Here is a 19,843-nt window from a genome sequence, read left to right as displayed (position 1 = left end):
TCATTATTTTTTCTTATTTTCTACATCCTAGATTAACACTGAAGACATCAAAACTATGAAGGAACTCATATGTGGTCTTAATATGATTGCACAACACAACTGGTGGTCTCAGAGGTAGGGTCAGTACACAGTTCTGTACAGTGAACAGCCCTATTCCACAACTGTTCTAATCCATATTATGGTAAGAACCACTCAGCTAAGTAAAGAGAAACGACAGTCCATCATTACTCTAAGACATGAAGGTCAGTCAGTCTGGAAAATTTCAAGAACTTAAATGTATCCTCAAGTGCAGTCATGAAAACCATCAAACCCTGTGATAAAACTGGCTTTCATGAAGACCTCCCCAGGAAAGGAAGACCAAGAGTACGTTCATTAGAGTTACCAGCCGCGAATTCACAGCATCTCAGATTAGAGCCCATATAAATGCTTCAGAGAGTTCAAGTAGCAGACACATCTCAACATCAAATCTTCAGAGAAGACTGCATGAATCAGGCCTTCATGTCCAAATTGCTTCAAAGAAGCCACTACTGAGGAAGAACGACAAGAAGAAGAGAATTGCTTGGGCCAAGAACACAATGAATAGACATTAGACCAGTGGAAATCTGTACTCTGGTCTGATGAGTCCAAATTTGAGAGTTTTGGTTCTACCCACCATGTCTTTGTGAGATGCAGAAAAGGCAAGCGGATGGTTTCTACATGTGTGGTTCCTACTGTGAAGCATAGAGGAGGAGGTGTGGTGGTGTGGGGGGGCTTTGCTGGTGAGACTGTTGGTGATTTATTCAAAATTCAGGCACACTTAACCAGCATGGCTACCACAGCATTCTGCAGTGACATGCTATCCCATCTGGTTTGAGCTTAGTGGGACCATCATTTGTTTTTCAACCGGACAATGACCACAAACACACCTCCAGGCTGTGTGAGGGTTATATGACCAAGAAGGAGAGTGATGGAGTGCTGTGTCAGATGACCTGACCTCCACAATCACCCAACCTAAACCCATTTGTGATGGTTCGAGATGAGCTGGACTGCAGAGTGGAGGAAAATCGGCCTACAAGTGCTCAGCATCTCTGTAATCTCCTTCAAGACAGTTGGAAAACCATTCAGGTGACGACCTCATGAAGCTGATTGAGAGAATACCAAGAGCCTGCAAAGCTGTCATCAAAGCAAAAGGTGGCTACTTGGAAGAATCAAAAATATGAAAAGTATTCCGGTTTGTAAAATTTTTTTTAATTTACTACATAATTCCATTTGCATTCCTTCATAGTTTTGACGTCTTCAATATTGAAATAATAATAAAAATACAGAAAAACCATTGAATGTGTCCAAACTTTTGACTAGTACTGTATATTGTAGAATACATATATGACAGTCATTAATATGGCAGATGCATAAAACATATGAATTTAAATTTCTTTGGTATAATGTGTCCAAATATGAAATTTTTCCAATTTTAATATGTACACACATGGCATTACAATATAGGCTTAAGTGATGAACATATGTCAATCCATTACATGCACTATATGACATTTTCAGAAATCCTCACACTGATTATTAGATTTCCATACGAGCGATGCACTTCCGTACACACCTTTGCTGAGACTTTGTGGACGATCCCTTACTTGACCGTGACATTTTAGACGTTTGTAGAGCTGCTCTAGTTGACTGTCCTTGAACTGAGGAGAGGGAAAAGTTTGTTAGGATGCACTGAAGCTGAGAAATCTGCTGAGAACCCTGACTGCATCCACTGTCTAAGTATGAGGAGCGTCAGACCGACGGAAAGAGAAGGTGCAGCGGGAGTTCAGACGGACGGACGCTCCGGAGTGAGACGCCGAGTGGCTTCAGTGTTTTCGTGGCAGCTGCCTGAATTTGGAGCCTGTTCGTTTTAGAGTAAAGACGCTAAAAAATAATGTCTAAATGCATCAGCCAGAACTGAAATAGTTTGCACGAGTAGTTGTCTGCTGTCTGCTGCTGTCATCGCTGCTTCTTTGGACGCAGCTGCAAACGAAACCGAGTGCATTTTGTTGTATAACTCCAACACGTATTTTTTCACTTCGAGATTTCTTCTGAAATGATTAACCCTGAAACAAAGAGATACATTCAGACCCCACGTTAGAGCCAAATCTGGTATATTTATTATTATTATTATTATTATTATTATTATTATTTCTATTTTCATTCACCGGTGTTCATCATACCACCAACACATTCCAGCAGCTTGGAACAATGTCTTTTTTGACGAAAAAGAAGAAGTTCAAGTTTCAAGTGCATTTCACATTGGAGGAGCTTACAGCAGTCCCTTTCGTCAATGGAGTGCTTTTCTGCAAGATCCGGCTGATCGATGGCGGGGACTTTGTCATCTTGTCATCCAGGTATTTAGAACCGCTCACCACTTCCTTATACAATGACCCAACTCATTGACTTCGTCATTTTTTTCCATTTCAATAGTTGACACACGAATGTTCTCTACAAACATGGTAGAATTGAATATTTGACAATAGTTTGTTGATAGCTTTCCACCTTAGGTAAGGCAGTCAATGCTTTGGATGGTGACAGCTGTAAAAGTGGAATGAAACTGCACTGTGTTGTAGTTTAACCTTTAGTTTATTATGTGATATTTCACCCATACATTTCCTGGAAAAGTTGCCTCTGTAATTCTGATCCACTTTACCCTAGCATACATTCACAAAGCCATCTGCTGCTCTTTTTTGAGCCTTTTAGGAGTATGTTTAGATGAGGGGTTTAGATTGAGGAGGCTTCTGGGTAAAGTTGTTGGGGGAGCCATTCACTCTAATGTTACGATTGAAACTGGCCAGCACCTAATAACACTAGTATACCTCTGCACGGTCAGTCCACTAGAATTACAAAAACATAGGAACAGTTGGTGTATCTGAAAATACTGTTGTAAAGTTGCTGTTGTATTTCCCAAATTACATTTTTAAATATGGAATACTGTTCACCATCAGAATGCAAGCCGACACTCAATAATAACTTAACTTTAGGATAAATAAAGAATAGCACAACATTTAGGGAATTACACCTATTTGCTTTCTATCTGAAACTGTGATGAGAAGAGCAATTTCAGTCTCATGTCTGTGTGGAGCTGTAGTCAGAATTTGATTATTCTAATTTAGCATTAACACTGGAAGCAAGGGGAAATTGCTAGCCTAGCTCTGTCCTACCAACAACCAACAATACACCTACCAACAAGCAGTAGAGCAGAGTCAATCCTTTAAAAGTAATCACTAAAATCTGAAGATCAGTGCTAAAGTGAACGGCAACTAGCAGACATAACTCTGTCAGTACATTTGCCTGCATGCAAATAACTCATTATTTATTATCTTCATTAGTTACAATGAAGACCAGGTGTTTATGGCTGACAGTTACCCACCTTACCCATGAGTTTCTATAAAACATGCCCAGTTAATGGCAGTGAGTTAGTGTGTTATTATAAATGGAAAGCTTACGCTGATTCAAGTGAAGACTCAGAAAGCGGCTGGATGTGAGCAGCCCTCTGGGTGCAGTGTAGTTAGAAGCATTCTAACCCTGACCTGCTACTGCTATGTCACACACATAAAAAAATATCAGTTTGTTATTCAACATTCCAACAAAGCACATAATCTACTAATCATAACGGAAAGTTACCAAGAATATTGTTACACGTCATTATATTATCTTTGGTGCTTGTTTGTGTTTTATATTGTTATTTGTGTTCATAAAGAAGCAAAATAAAATTTCTCCACCTGTTGCCATTTTGGACATCGGCTATGAATATTGTGTTTTTCTGATTATGCATTGATAGAACTGAACAACTTGATTTTCAAAAGCTATGGAGGCTAATGTAGAGAGTGGCGATTGTCCTGAGTTGTTCCTCGCATATGTATTTATCCACTTGAGGACGGTAAGTGTCCTTTCCACAGATGCAGTGATGACGGGGATAGTTATAACTAAACATGTTAGTGCATATAGGTAATGCATGCTGTCACAGAGTTCTTTGCGTTGGAGAAAGAGGAGGTGGTCAGATGTAAAAAATAAAAATGACACAGGCTGGTAATTACCTCGATTTGCTGATTCCCTGTCTTCATCGTGACCCCTGAAAGACAACTCCTCCCCAAGGAAGATCACACAGTGAATCAAACGTGTTTTTCATCTTTTCGTTGTGCATAGTTGTATCTCTTCGTCTCTGTTTGTCCAGCTGTAGAGCAGATCCTAGTTTCTCCGTAAGTTTTCAATGTAACTGTTGCCTAAAGATGACCTGCTGTATTTTGATGTTTTCGAGCAGCCTTGCTTAAACAGCTGAGATTGTTGTATCCTGTCCAATTCCATGCGTCCTTATTGGTCCCAAACAAGTAGCACTCCTCGCGGTAGAGCCTATTGTGTTGAACTGAGCCTGTCAGCCAAGTGTATCGTGCCCAGTTCCTGAAAATGGTGCCCATAATCGTCTTTTGCAGCTTGATTGAGCTCTAGATGTGCAGGCTTTTCCATTTTTTCGTTCAATGGTCATCTTGAAAAGGACACTGCCAATAAATACGCTACAATATCACCTCCACCCGCTGCAGCAGCTTCAACATCATCTTCACCTGTTGCCATTAAAGTTAAATTTCATTATCAAATGCTAGCTAGCATTAAGCTAGGTACTGGAATACCCTCAAGCCATGTAAAATCTGAAAGAGTAAGCTTGGCTACAAATCCAACTGGTTGATCAAAATTGTCAATCCAAGTGTACGCTCTCATGTTGTGTATGTAGTCAGGGCATTCTATAAAGAAAATAGAATACCCTGGATGGAGGATATTCTACCAGAAGGACTCAACCAAAACAAGTTGTTGTCGTAATTTTATGGGGGGGTTTTTTGTACATGTTTACATTTTACAAGATGTATGTTAGTTAACTGCTAATGTTTGCTTCTGATAAGTCTGCATTCAGAAATCAGCTGGTTTGGTTCAGCATCGGTGGGTGTGTCAACTGTGAGGACTACTATAGGCAGTCACCATGGCTAAAGTTAAATTAGCCATAGATGGTCAGTAAATACCTGTTAACTATACTGATAACTATAAACTCGTTTTCTATTTCTACATGTGTTAAGTATAGAATTTGTGCATTGCAGGTGCAGAGGTTTTGGAGACATCTTTGAAGAGCTCCCATGTCAGCAATCATTTGGTAGATTTGGCATGCTGGTGCATGTTATTACATGCACCAGCATAAGTTTCAAGGCTGTTCCTATCTTTCCCGGTCTCATTTGATATTACAGTCTTGTTCTCCAAATTTTTAGGTAGTCACCATTGGTGTAATAGAGTGCAAAAGTTATAGTCACTATCTTGAGGCATTGTTTTAGCTTTAACATTTACTTTATCACAGGACTTTTCCCACTTCCCTTATCTGAAGGGTGACCTGAAGTTTACAGCTCTTAATACAACAAGCCTGGAGGCTGCTGGCTGCCCAGGATAGGCAGAAAACAGGTTCTGCCACTTCTTTTCTTACAGTCCAACCTCCCTGCCTTCACAAACACACCATTCTACAGCAAGTAGACACAAACAGAACACACAGCGAAGCTATGTTTTACATGGCTGATTGGTCAAAGCCTGCAAGGCACTGTTCCTAAGGGCCACAGTCTGACTTAGAGACCAATACATGCTTTTTGTTGTCAGTAGACATTGCTGGCTAAAAACATTATGATAATTATACGGAAAGACATCAAAAAACAATTTAAGCAATACTAGTGGAGTAAACAAATAAACTTTGCTTGCTTTCAGTGGTTTTTTTTTAACTCTAACAAATACATGAAATACATGTTGAATACATTTCCTTCCTTGTGAAACATTTTCAAAGCAGATATATTTTTAATAAAGCATTGTTGAGTCTCACACAGTCCATCTTTTTCAATAAGGGAGAAGGAGTAGTCTCAATTTTAAGATTTTTCAACAAAATGTTATAAGTCATGCCATGTCAAAGAAGAGTATTTTTTTCTTTTTTTAAGCTTGAAACATCTCTGGAGAGGGTCTTTATATCTTTAGAGGCAAAGCAGGAGTATCTATTTTTCTCCTCACTCTCAATGAGTGTGGTTGCTAGAATCAATTTATATAGGGTAGCCTATTAAAGACCATCCTAACTCTATTATAGAGAAATAAAATAAATTGCTTTATTTCAGGCAACATTTCCGTGTAGTACCCTGCTCGATGTTCCATGTGTCTTGGTTCCACATATTATCTGCACTTGTCTGCTTGAATGCTGGTGGAAATACCCACTTGTGTTGAGTATCTATGATTGTCTTCCATGAACATATAAGTGGTGCTTCAAAAGTATTTGGGTTAAAAATTCCCATATCCTCCTATTGGTTACTCTGTTTTTTGTTGTTTTTTTGGTCTGAGGACTGACACTTGCAAATCGGCCTCACATACATACACTCGCACAAGCAGACACATGCAGACTCACACACACACGCACACATTTAAGACAAAATGCCAGCTAGTGTGTGTTTTTTTGGTTGCATTGTGTATTTTCCTATGTAATGATGGTATTTCTGAAGTAGTGAAGGTTTAAAGGTTGAATATGGAATTGAGACTCATGTATGGGCCGCTCCCAAATGATCATGTGTGTAAATGTGTGAAAGTGAATATGAAGCAAGTGTGAGCAGTCTGCGTAAGTGTCCGAAATTTGAAATTAAGCGCTTCACTAAGAATTGTATTTTGACCAAGTGAGCATAATGTAGACAGGCTGTCAACAAAAAGCTACACAAAGAGGAGACACTTCACTGCTCAACTCCCTATTCACTCTGAAATAGGTCTAAAAACAAAATCAAATTTGTGAAATCTGAAGAAATAAGCTGGGACAGGCCAGAGGTGTTTAATTGAATAATCCATCTATCCATCCATTTCCTGGTGCAGGTAGCTAGTGCAGGTAGGTAGTTAATGGTGGAAGAAGTCCATGGATTCTTTACTTATGTCCAAGTAACAATACCACAATTTAAAAAAATACCTAATAACAAGTACTCATGCAATTTCAGAGGTTTATGAGCTGCCTATTACTTATGTAAAGTCTTTGATACAGGCAAAAAGTATCAAGGCAAAAATAATAATATACACTACTCACAAAAAGTTAGGGATATTCGGCTTTCAGGTGAAATTTCAGGATGAACCTAAAATGCATTCTAAACTTTCCAGGTGAACTTAATGTGACCTTCTCTAAACTTTTGAATGCGCATGTCCAACTGTTCAGTGTTTCAGTACTTTTTGCACAAGTTGCTGTTCTCTAACAAGAAGCTTAACAGCAAAATTCACAACAGGTTTGATCCATGAATCGACCAATACATTTCCTGCTTCAGTTAGAATTGGTATTTAAACAGTCCTCCTCATTATGCTGTTCACATTCTGACATCATGAGACCAAGACGACACCTAACAATTGATCAGCAGCACCTCGCCATTGCGAGGCTTCAAACAGGAAGTCCTCAGACGGAGGTGTTCACTGAGCTTAGAGGGTCATAGAGTGTCATCAGGAGGTTGTAACAGTGATACAGAGTGACTGGAAGAGTCACAGAAAGGAGAGGAGTGGACGTCCTTTGGCCACATCCCAATTTATTGAGACACTGAAAATTTTTTGTTGTGGTATACCTACCACTGTTGTTAGATTTTCTTTCAATAAATTGTTTAAGATGAATAAAATTACCATTGCATGCTTCTACTTAAATGCCCTACTTTCATGATATAATGTCACTGTAGCATTCACTTTTTACATTTTCCATATATTTCACCTGAAAGTCAAATATCCCTAACTTGAGTAGAGTGAGTAGTGTGTGTTTAATAAGTTTTGTCACTCCTATTATGTATTTACATACATCACTAGGATGTGCACCTATTCCGTCATGCGTCATGCATAATTTGCACAGAGGGTCCTCCCTCAAGCCCCACCTGTGCAGATTGGTCAGTGTTGGCAGAGTATCATACACTGATTGGAGCAGGAAAGAGGTGCAGAAGGGCTCCAGTCTCCACAATTCATGCCACATGATCTTTCGTTGAGGTAGGTTCCATTTTATCCAGGCTCCTTGAACTCCAAGTTCCACAGCCTTGGACCAGAGCTGTTCCTCCTCCAGGTTCCAGACCTCAGCTTAGATCAATTCTCTCCTCTGCCTTGGGTCTGCCTTCCCCCACTGTTGAGAGTGGGTGGTTCCGAGTCCTTGTCTTCCTGTGCAGGGATGATGTCCTTTAACGCCAGGATACTCTCTGCCAGAGATACAGATGTGTCGGCTGCCCACTGCCGTCCCGACCTCCTAGTTATCCCGGTGCCACTGACCTTGTTATCTCTGGAGTCTCTGAGCATCATCACTGCCCTGCACTTTGCCACCTTGAACTCCTTGACCAACAATGATAGGGGAAGCTGAAGCTGCCCAGACCTGATGTACAGTCCTACCGATGTAAAGCTTGGCGGGATCCTGAGCCACCGGCAGAGATGTTAGAAGCCACATAAGTATGGGTAGCAGGCCATGTTGGTAAAGCCAAGCCTTGAACTTCCCTGGTAAGCCTGATCCCTCGATCTTCCTCAGTCAGTCATCTGCTTGCTCCCCTGTTTTGCCTACATTGGCTTTGTCAGAGAGTGAGGCATCGTACCACCTCCCATGGCACTTTATTGGATGTTCCACGATAGATGGTATGACCTCTCCCTGGACTTGGAGCTGGAACTTGCTTGTCACTGTCCCCTTCCTGATCACCATGCATCTCAACTTCCTTGGTTTGAATGTCATCCTTGCCCATGATGCAACATCTTCCAGTGTCTTAAGGTTCCACCTTGCTTGTACATGAGAAGAAGTTGTTATTGTTAGGTCGTCCATGAAGCCCCTAATTGGAGGCTGACTGGTCCCGAATTCCATAACTTCCAAAGCATTTTTCTGCTGCTGTTATGAGCAAATTCATCCCCATGATGAACAAGGTGGTGCAACCCGTTACAATCCCCTTTTCAAGGTCCTGCCACTGGGTAGTCAACTGGGCCGTAGTAAACCTAAACTTGAAGCCTCCAAAATAGCTTGTGATCATTTTCCTGATGTGATGAGGGATGTGGTAGTGCTCCAAAGCTGCATTGATGACGTTATGGGGCATTGAACCATATACGGTTAGGTTGCCTTTACTCCCTTTGGCCTCCCTTCTGAATAGCTGTATCTATGTACTTGTTGTTAACTAGATAAGTGGTCATCCTTTTAGCCAGGACAGAGAAGAATATCTTGGCTTCAACGCTGAGGAGAGACATGGTACGGAACTGGCTAATTTCCGAGGAGTTATTTTCTTTTGGTACAAAACAGCCCTCTGCTCTTTTCCAAGATGATGGTGTGATGTGTAGTGGAAAATCGCTATTTGAAATAAAATCAAGCTCGGTACAATGTCAAACAAACTGAACTCTTTATTATCTTGCGCAAGAGAGTCAAGTCATCCACACCACAGGAGAGTGAAGGAGTTGACTGGCAAAAGAGATATCAGACAGAATATTATAGGCAATTGGGCGTATCATAAGCACAAATGGTTTTCTTCCTTATAAGGTAAGAAGTAAAACATAGCATTATAAATCACAGACACAAAGAGCGACAATAGCCAAGGTAACTCCCTAATTTCTGGTCATCCTCCCCAACGCTAAAATCAAGGTGGTTTCCTGTTTTCTGATCAAATGCCCTCAAACTCAACTCCAGGTGTTTTCCTGTTTTCGCCATGTCCTTTTCTTAGGATCAGTTGCAGGGCAGATATATATATTTGGCATGTCTCAGTGTTGTTACACTTGTGCTTTCAAAGGTCATCAACAACTAATTGTCATTTCAGTATTTTTCCATCACAGATGCCTTTTGCCCATATCCTCCACAACAGCTTCCAAAGCCTGCGGACCAGCATCAGACATCTCTTGTATACTTTGTACGGTATACCGCTTGGCCCTGGAGCTGCTGCTGATTGTGCGTTCTGTACAACATCTCACTTTTCTCCATGCTGGTTCGCTGATAATGAGCTCTTGCTCAGGGGTTTTATTTCTGCTGATCTTCGGGTGTGCACTTAGTGCCGGGCCCCGGAGTCACAGTGGCTCTCCTCAAGGAACTCTTCCACAACTTCCTTAGGGCTTATAAATTTCCCTGATCATGCTTCGCCCAACAGAGTCTTTTATAAACTGTACGCTTCACACATTCCTGAGGTCACGGCAGGTTCACGGTTGTTTTGACCTAAAATGCTTGCGGTGTCGCAAACCTGTCCGCTGCACTGCTGAAGTCCGACAATGCCAAAGTTTTGCTTTTACATACTAGTTGATTTCATATGGAAAACAACACGCCTATGTTGCAGGCAGTTTGAGAAACACTGTAAATTTTAAAATGTGTAAATGTGTTACCATGTCACCTCGCAGATCACTAGGGGGTGCTCACGGACCACCAGTGGTCCGCGGACCACTCTTTGAGAAAGCTGGTATAGATAATGGATGGATGGTTTCAATACGATCTCCCCCATTAAACTAACTGGCAAACTTAGCATTGAGTATGACACTCACCTCACACAGTCCAGATTGGTGGTCACACCTCCTCCACCATAGTACTGACACTGGACCCCCTCTAGGGCTGTGTGTCATTCCATACACTCACGATTGTAGTCCACAATATGGAGAGAATTTTGCAGATGACACCACCATCATTGGCCAGATTACAAACAGCAATGAGACTTCATATCTGGAGGAAATCAACAACCTTGCAGAGTGCTGCAGAGAGAACAAATTACTGCTCACATCAGTGAAACCAAGGAGCTGATTATTGATTGTAGAAAAAAGGAGCTGAAGACACACACCTCTGTCTGAATCAATCTAGCTGAGGTGGAGCAGGTGAACAGTTTTAGGTTCCTGGGAATCTGAGGACCTGTCATGATCATCTCATCATCTCACATCTTCACTTAATAAATCTCAGAAATGGTTGTTTGTTGAGGAAACTTGGAGAGCAAAATTCCCATGCCAAGTTCTTGTAGATTTTTACAGAGGAGCAATAGAAATTATTCTGACAGTCAATATTACTAATAGGCATGGGATGTGTACAGCCCTGGACAGGAGGGCTCTGTAGCGGGTGATTACATCATTGATACCCATCTATGGAGCATCAGTGATATTAGTGAGATGAGGTGCCTATGCTCAAAGGATAGTAAGAGAACATATCCACCCTAGTCACAGCTTGTTCACCCCGCTGTTTTGTTGATGACAAATAAATAAACCTTGTTCTTTGTACCTTGAAGAGTAACACTAAAAGCCGACCAGTGGTTTACTGGTGTAAAAGCAGCAGCAGCAGGAAAGTTTTCATTGGTAAACATATACACATATAACACAAAAATATGACTGCAGGGACGTGATGAGTAAATTTTGAGGCTGAAAGTATGAAGAGGAACATAGCAGTGAAACTAAACGATGAAACTACCAACCTATAAAGATATTCACTTAGAAGCTACAAAAGTACTGAGAGCTGAGCACACAGAGAATGAGACATTTAAATATGGCACTTGGCCCTTACATGGCTGTGTTACTGCAGTAGCATTGGTCAACCTTCTGTGAAGCAAAGGCAACACAGTTTGCCTTGGCATCATATGGCTAAAGCATGGCATTTGTTTGCCATTTAGACCATTAATCAGTCTTTTGCTTTGTGTGTATTCTCCTCTCTGATGCAGGACTAGGTCAGATTAAACCAAAGCCAGATTAAACCAAAGCCAGCTTCCATTCATCCATCCGTCCATCCATCCATCCATCCGTCCATCCATCCATCCATTATCTCCCGCTTATACGGAGTCAGGTCGCGATGGCAACAGGTCAAACAGGGCATTCCAGACATTTCCAGCTCTTCCCGGGAGATCCCGAGGCGTTCCCAGGCCAGATGAGATATGTAATCCCTCCAGCGAGTTCTGGGTCTGCCCCGGAGTCTCCTCCCGGTGGGACATGGCCGGAAAACCTCCAAAGAGAGGCACCCAGAAGGCATCCTGACCAGATGCCCGAACCACCTCAATTAGCTCCTTTCGATGTGAAGGAGCAGTGGCTCTACTCCGAGCCCCTCCCAGATGTCCGAGCTCCTCACCCTCTCTCTAAGGCTGAGCCCAGACAGCCTACAGAGGAAACTCTTTTCTGCCGCTTGTGTCCGCAATCTTTCGGTCATTACTCAGAGCTCATGACCATACCATAGGTGACGTTCCATGTCCCTAGAGCCAGTCTATGGTGCCAGGGGTCCTCACGCCTAGGACCCCGCTTTAGCCCGTCGCAAGGCTTCCTATGCACCAATCCCCTGTAACGACCCCTGAAGGTGGTGAGCCCACAGGGCGCCGGTTCCACGTTATTCCTTCGGGCTTGGCCCGTCTGGGCCCCATGGATCCAGGCCCAGCCACCAGATGCTTGCCGGCGAGCTCCCCTCCCTGGTCTGGCTCCAGGAGGAGGCACCGGTGTCCCTTACCTGGGCAAGGGAGCATTTCTGGCTCCGTTTCATACAGGGTTTTTTGAACCGCTCTTAGTCTGTCTGAAGTATCTTATCTTGCATATTTTTTAGTAAATTGTCACAATGTAATCCCTTAAAATAGAAGTGTCCATGTGACACAATGTGGTTTGCACACTATAAAACTGTTGCATCATCCCGCATCTCTTGTTTAGACCTCTTCTATATGGACTGTACTTGTATAGCACCTATCTAGTCTTTTCGACCACTCAAAGTGCTCTAACACTATATTCACATTCACCAACAATTCGTACAGTAATGGGAGGTTGCCAACTCTGCCATCAGTAAGGGAAGTAATCATTCACATGCAGTCACACACTGAAACTGTGTCTCAAGAGTGTCTTGCTCAAAGACGGTTTGATATGCAGACTGGAGGATCTGGGGATCAAATCGCTAATTGCTGAGTGAACAACTGGCTCAACCTCTACCTCTGAGCCACTGCCACTGCAATTTCATACATATGTGGTTTTAGTCTAAACTGTATGTTTTGTCAAATATTTGTCTCCAGGACAGTCAAACCTGTGTGTGTGTGTGTGTGTGTAGGGAGGAGGTGCAGCAGAATAGAGTTCGATGGAGGAAGAAGTTCTCTTTCATGTGTAAAATGAGTGCTAATCCAATCAATGGAATGTTGGACCCCTGCATCTGCAGGGTCTCTATACGCAAGGTAAACTACAATTCCAAGCTGCCATCTTGCCTTGCTTCTGTGCTTGCTTCACACACATACACCTTATCTCCAGGTTACTTATTAGTTCTATGTAATGTTATGAATGTTATGGATATGACTGTACAGATGGTGTTAGCAGTCTGACAGTCAGCATTGATTGCTCCTTTTCTGTTTTGCTCTCTATCTTTGCAGGAGCTCAAAGGAGGAAAGGCCTTCTCTAAGGTAAGTTTATTGTCTGATTGGGGAGAAATTTGTTATGAATCAGTCTGTTATTAAGAATTTTGGTGGCTGTGGCTCAGAGGTAGAGTGGGTTGGTCCCACAATCGGTCGTGGTTCTGTCCCCGGGTCCTATTAGTCTATTACTCCTATGTAATCCAGACCTTTCTCCGTTATGCCCCAAGGGTAAAATTGAAGTGGGCACTCTTACTCATTGCTACTGGTCCTGCAGAAAAATACAATACTTTTGGTATGTCGTGAAATGTGAACTGGATAAAATATTCTCAGTTTCTGTTACTACAGAATGTAACCCATTGACCATGTTGCTTGGAATAACAGATGTCAATATCACTGGAAAACATGAAAGGCAACTCTATAGGATGCTTACATTTTGCGCAAGGAAATGTATTCTTCTGAACTGGATTATGGACAAAGTACCATCTAAAACCCAGTGGCATCGGACAGTATTTGAATTTGTGTCCTTGGATTATTTAACTAGCGTGGGTTCTCTCCGGGTACTCCGGCTTCCTCCCACAATCCAAAGACATGCACATTAGGTCAATTGGTAACTCTAAATTGCCCGTAGGTGTGAGTGTGAGAGTGAAAGGTTGTTTGTCTGTCTCTGTATGTGGCCCTGCGATTGGCTGGCGACCAGTCCAGGGTGTACCCCGCCTCTCACCCGAAGTCAGCTGGGATAGGCTCCAGCTCCCCCCGCGACCCTGACGGATAAGCGGTATAGAAAATGGATGGATGGATGGATGGATGGATTATTTAACCAGCAAATTACACAGCAGAGATCATGTGTTTCACAAAACATGGGACCCTTTTATGTCATATATTGGTCTGGACATTTTTGCTATCTTGCATCGAGGTGTAATGTGAACTTATTTATATGACGATATTACAGCCTTATATTGACTGACTCTGTTGTCCACCTGTTTTTGATCTGAGCCGGAATGTTCTGTTTTCTTTGTTTTGTTCTTTTTCTTTTCTATAAACAAAAAAACAATAAATATATATTGAAAAAAAAAAAAAACACATTCCCAGGTGTGTATAAAAAGAACCCCAGCACACCAGACCTTCATCTGAAGTGCAACCTGACCTCTCACAACATGCCAAAGATTCAACCACAGATCAAAGTGCTGATCATCAAGAACCTGAAGACCAAGTCTGCTGTTGAGGTGGCAGACATCTTCAGTGTATCCAAACGTCAAGTGGAGAGGATAAGAAAACAATTTGAAGAAACTGCTGAAGTTCATGACAAGCCCAGGTCAGGCAGATCCCGTAAGACAACTGTTCGAGAGGACCGTTTGTTGCTTCGACAGTCCAGGGCCAGCCCTTTTTCAACTGCAACAGAGCTGCATGAGAAGTGGTCACCAGAAACCCCTGTATCTCGAAGAACAGTTTGTCAAATTCTCTCACGCAGTGGTCTCCATGGCCAAATTAGTGCTCAGAAGCCAGCATTAAACAGAAGGCAACAAAAAAATCGTGTTGCATTTGCAAAGGCCCACAGCTTGGTGAAAGGATGGACAGAGGAAAAGTGGCAGAAGGTAGATTTTTCTGATGAACCATCCATTGAACTGCATCCCAAACGCAGCAAATACTGCAGAAGACCTGTTGGAACTCGCATGGACCCAAGATTCACCCAGAAAACAGTCAAGTTTGGTGGAGGAAAAATCATGGTTTGGCGTTACATCCAGTATGGGGGTGTGCGAGAGATCTGCAGAGTGGATGGCAACATCAACAGCCTGAAATATCAACAAATTCTTGCTGCCCACTACATTTGAAACCACAAGAGAGGGCAAATTCTTCAGCAGGATGGCGCTCCTCCTCATACTTCAGCCTCCACATCAAAGTTCCTGAAAGCGAAGAAGGTCAAGGTGCTCCAGGATTGGCCAGCCCAGTCACCAGACATGAACATTACTGAGCATGTCTGGGGTAAGATGAAGGAAGAGGCTTGGAAGATGAAACCAAAGAATCTTGATGAACTCTGCAAGACTGCTTTCTTTGCCATTCCAGATGACTTCATCAATAAATTATTTGAGGCGTATGGATGCAGTCCTTCAAGCTCATGGGGGTCATACACGATATTAATTCTTTTTCCCAAGGGACCATAGCTTTATGCTGTGATGTTATTGTAGCATGTTTGTGTATTCAAAATAAAATATAATTTCTACCGTACATTTTTTTTTGTATGTGACAAGACTTTTGTCCAAGCCAAATCTGACCTTTCTGTTCTAATTAAATGATAAAACTCAATGAATGATACAAAACCTTATTTTGATACAATACACATAATCCAGAGGCCTTTGCCTTTCATATAAGCCATTTCAGATTCCAATTTATCAACTACAAGTCAAGTTATTATTTGTTGTTCCAACAACTTTGGTGAGCGACAAGACTTTTGTCAGGGACTGTACTTGGTCTAGGACAAATAAAAAAAAATTGTGTTAACTTAAACCAAAACAACCTTCTAACAATTTTTTTATGAGTTTAGTGATATTTTGATTTTTTTATTTACTGGAGGGGAAAAATTTCTACAGAATATTGACCAATAATGATAACGGACTGCACTTACACACACTTACACAACACCATTTTCACAAACTGTGATCTCTCAAGTGAAAAGCACTGATGACTGGGCAGGGACTGGGACTTACCAATGACAAGGTGAAAAGAGATTATTGACTTGTTTCACTTCATTCACTTCCTCACATGAAGTTACAGATGTGATATACACAGTATGTTGACAGAACAAATAAAATCTAACCAAAAGTATGTTGAAACATCTCATAGGAAGAAATACCAGTCCTGCTGATTCAGATCTGTGAAGGTTAAACAAAAGAAAAAGATGTGAACCAAACATGACCTAGACTTTTGATTATGTTTTGATTAAAATTAACTTGATAGCTTCCGGGTATGGCACTGAGCTGAACGGCAGCATAATCTAGTAGCTCCCAGATGGTCGATCTTCCCCAACAGTTTTACAAGATTAAAACATACAAAAGTCGCTCTGCACCACAGGACTGGGGATGAGAAGAAAGACTAGGGGAAAATCGCAACAAAACGCAGAACTACGACAGGAAACTTTGGATAAAGACGACAACACTAGCGACAAGTCTGAGCACGAGGCCATGGAGGCTATTCAAGCTAGCATCATTGCCGAGATACAGGCATCACGGGCGGAGGTAAAGAAAGATTTCACTGAAACTATGGACCTATTGAGAAAAGAACTGGGGGATTTTCGACAAGAGGTGGGTCAAAAGCTAAGTGGTCGCTGACATAAAAGAAATCACAGACAGAGTCGCAGAACCGAGCAGAAGGTCGCGGACATGGAGGAGATGAACACGGAGAGCAGAGAGGCCCTCGCATACGCGCTGCAGCTGCAGGAGGAAGTTCAAGATCCGCTCACCGACCTAGAGGCCCGCTCACGGCGGAACAAACTGCGTATTCACGGAATTCCCGAAGGGGCCGAGGGTGAAAATATACAGGACTTTATAGAAAAGTTTATTCAAGCCCAGCTATCCTTCCCGAACAAGACCCTCAACATTCAACAGTGTCACCGATCCCTCGGCCCCAAACCCCCGCCCGGTGCCAACCCGAGATCCGTGCTAGTTTATCTCCAGGAATTCAAATCCAAAGAATTAATACTCCACTCTGCCTGGAAAATGAAGGAGATACTCTACGAGGGGAAAAGGGTGTTCTTTGAGCAAGATTACCCAAGAATTACCCCACAGAGATCGTCATGAAAAGAAAGGCCTACTCCACAATCAGAAAGGCGCTTAAAGAAAAAGGACTACACTTCCAGACGCTCTACCCCGCAAAGCTCCGCGTGTTTTTCGACACTGGGCTGATCATATACAGCAGCCCATCACATGCAAAAGAGGAGCTACAGAAGAGGGGAATAATCATAGACAGCGCTGGATAAAGAGAGAAGACCCCCTCTGGAGTTGCGCCCTCACCGGGAGTGAGACATACCCCATGGGAGACGGCAGGTGCAGGATCACGCCGGAGCCGAGAAGCAAATATGAAAAACATCCAGGAAAAGTTAAAGTCGTTCCGACGCAATGATAGAGTCTAGAAAAACCTCTTTTTTCCACCAAAGTACTGAGCAGCCCGAGTGGATTAACATGGAAAAGTGCATTACAGAGACGTGAGTAACCTGATGTAATTTATAACAAGTGACAAGTCGTTTTCCCCTTGACATGATTAGACATTAAAACCAACCACTGATCTGGGAACGGTCGACACACCGATGTGCTCTACTCTGATTATCACTTGTTGGAGACTGGTGTCCACAAGAAGGAGGGCCTCTACTGGGAGTAGGACTTCCCTCCCCTTGTCTCGAAGTAAAGTTCACACTTCAGAAATGGAAGTCACAAATGTTAAGTTTGTTTATATGTTATGTTCTCTCTTTACTAGCAGACAGATGTTTTACCGTTCAGGTCATGCAGTGTTCAAACGTGATTAAAACTTAGCTCTCATATAAATTCATGCCTTATCAAGAATACAAAGTAATTACCCTTAACGTCAATGGGCTACAAAACCCCATAAAAAGAAGCAAAGCTGTTGCTAAAATGAAAAAAGAAAAACAAGATAAAATCTTCTGGCAAGAAACACACCTCTCCAATACTGAACATGAGAAACTAAAGAAATTAGGCTATAAAAACACGTACTATTCTTCATTTGAAGGGGGAAATACCAGAGGAGTGGCTATTCTAATTTCAAATAAATTAAATTTCCAGTTCTCTTCACAAATTAAGGATAAGGAAGGATGCTACATATTGGTAAAGGGTTTTGTTAGAAACTTTTTTTGTCCAGTTCTTATATTGGCAGCTCAAGAACTCAACGGAGGTTTTCAGTCTGGTCTCACAAGCAGTTTATTCTGGTCACAGGTCACAGGTAAAGTACTCGCAGCGCTGGGCTCATGACGGACCCCGAGGGGCCGGTCAGAGGAGCCCCCTCTCGTGTGTGTGTCCCTCTGGTGTGTCCTGTCCTGTTTCTGTCCCGTCTCTGTTCCGTTTCCAAACATCTCATGTTTAAATGCTTGTTGGATATCATAAAGTACGTAACCATTTCTGATTAACTGTTTAGGTTCGTGCGTCACAGATAGCACGTTCCTGTAGTGATGTTATGGTAATCTAACAGTTGGATGTTGGTTTCAAGGCGTGTATCTATAATCAAACTTCAGAATATGTTTTGCACAACAAAAGCACTCCAATCAAGATCTGTCTGGTACATTCTGTCTATCTGCTTCACAAAACAATACAGGAGAAGCCACGTCTGTGGATGTCAGATTGACATATTCTGTTCACTCTCATGAGGGGAGAGTAACTTTATTTGAGAAGGCCTGAAACATTCTATGGTCATATTAAATTCTAATTCAACAGTTTTAAGGAAAGGAAACTGGCATTGTTGATGTATGGAGGGAATTACAACCTGTTGAGAAACTCTTTACTTTTTTCTCCCATCCCCACTTTATTTATTTATTCAAGAATCGACTATTTCTTTATGTTTGACAGACACAGGATCATAAAAAGTGACATCGGGTGAGAGACATCTCTGACCACGTTGGGGTATACTTAGTGGTTCACCTAGACAACAAGCCCAAGGAGACCTTGTGAAGACTTAACACAGGTCTTCTCAATGACACACAATGTCAAAAATATATGAAAGAAGAATTTAAAGAATATATAGCCTACAATGATAATGGAACAGTATCCCCCAGCACACTATGGGATGCTGCTAAGGCGGTCCTGAGAGGTAAACTCATACTGTGGTCATCCCGGAAGAAGAGAGAAAAAGATGAACAAATACAAGTTCTAAATGAAAAGATAAAAGTACTTGAGAGTAAACATGTAGAGAATAGTGACGTACCATTTTAAAACAGATTATTAACACAAAAAAAATCTTAAATGATTTATTGGAGAAGTAAGTAGAGAGGAAAGCAAAGCTAATCAAACAAAACTTTTATGAAAATGGCCCTAAATGTAAAAAGTTACTGGCATGGAGAATAAGGAAACAACAAGCAAAACGATATATACAGAAAATTAAAGACCCTCTGTCCAAAGAAACTCATCATGATTTAGAGAACATACAAAACTGTACAAAAATGTATTACACAAATTTATATGCCCAACCTCGAGCAGCGGAATTGACAGAGGTAACAACCTTCCTATCATCTTTAGACTTACCATCTGTGGGAACAGAACAGAATAATTTATTAACTGAGACAATAACGGAAGAGGAAATAACTAAGGCTATATCAAATTTGAAATCAAATAAAATGCCGGGTACTGACGGCTACCCTGCAGAATGGTATAAGACCTTTAGAGATACTCTAATACCATTATTAAAGAACTGTTTTAACCATGTCCTACAGGGAGGGGAGACTCCAATATCTTGGAGACAAGCAGTAATCTTGGTAATTCCTAAACCTGGTAAGGATAGGACTGAGTGTGGCTCCTATAGACCCATATCAGTATTAAACATAGACTATA

The 19,843-nt window shown here is 41.8% G+C and overlaps 1 protein-coding gene across 1 annotated transcript in view; it reads left to right on the top strand.

Moving 5' to 3' along the window:
- Positions 1-2,208: 2,208 nt before the first annotated feature.
- The window catches only part of LOC139219029 (early estrogen-induced gene 1 protein-like), a 33,227-nt gene continuing 15,592 nt past the window's right edge, over positions 2,209-19,843 (top strand). Inside the window, exons 1-3 of the mRNA XM_070850803.1 lie at positions 2,209-2,372; positions 13,007-13,127; positions 13,320-13,349. Coding sequence (XP_070706904.1) covers positions 2,227-2,372; positions 13,007-13,127; positions 13,320-13,349 — 297 coding nt within the window. The 5' untranslated portion in view covers positions 2,209-2,226. The remainder of the gene's footprint in view (positions 2,373-13,006; positions 13,128-13,319; positions 13,350-19,843) is intronic.

Source organism: Pempheris klunzingeri, chromosome 19 (assembly GCF_042242105.1).
Source record: "Pempheris klunzingeri isolate RE-2024b chromosome 19, fPemKlu1.hap1, whole genome shotgun sequence".
Taxonomy (NCBI): domain Eukaryota; kingdom Metazoa; phylum Chordata; class Actinopteri; order Acropomatiformes; family Pempheridae; genus Pempheris; species Pempheris klunzingeri.
Note: the sequence above shows the minus strand (reverse complement) of the source record. Positions and strands in the feature narration are given on the sequence as shown.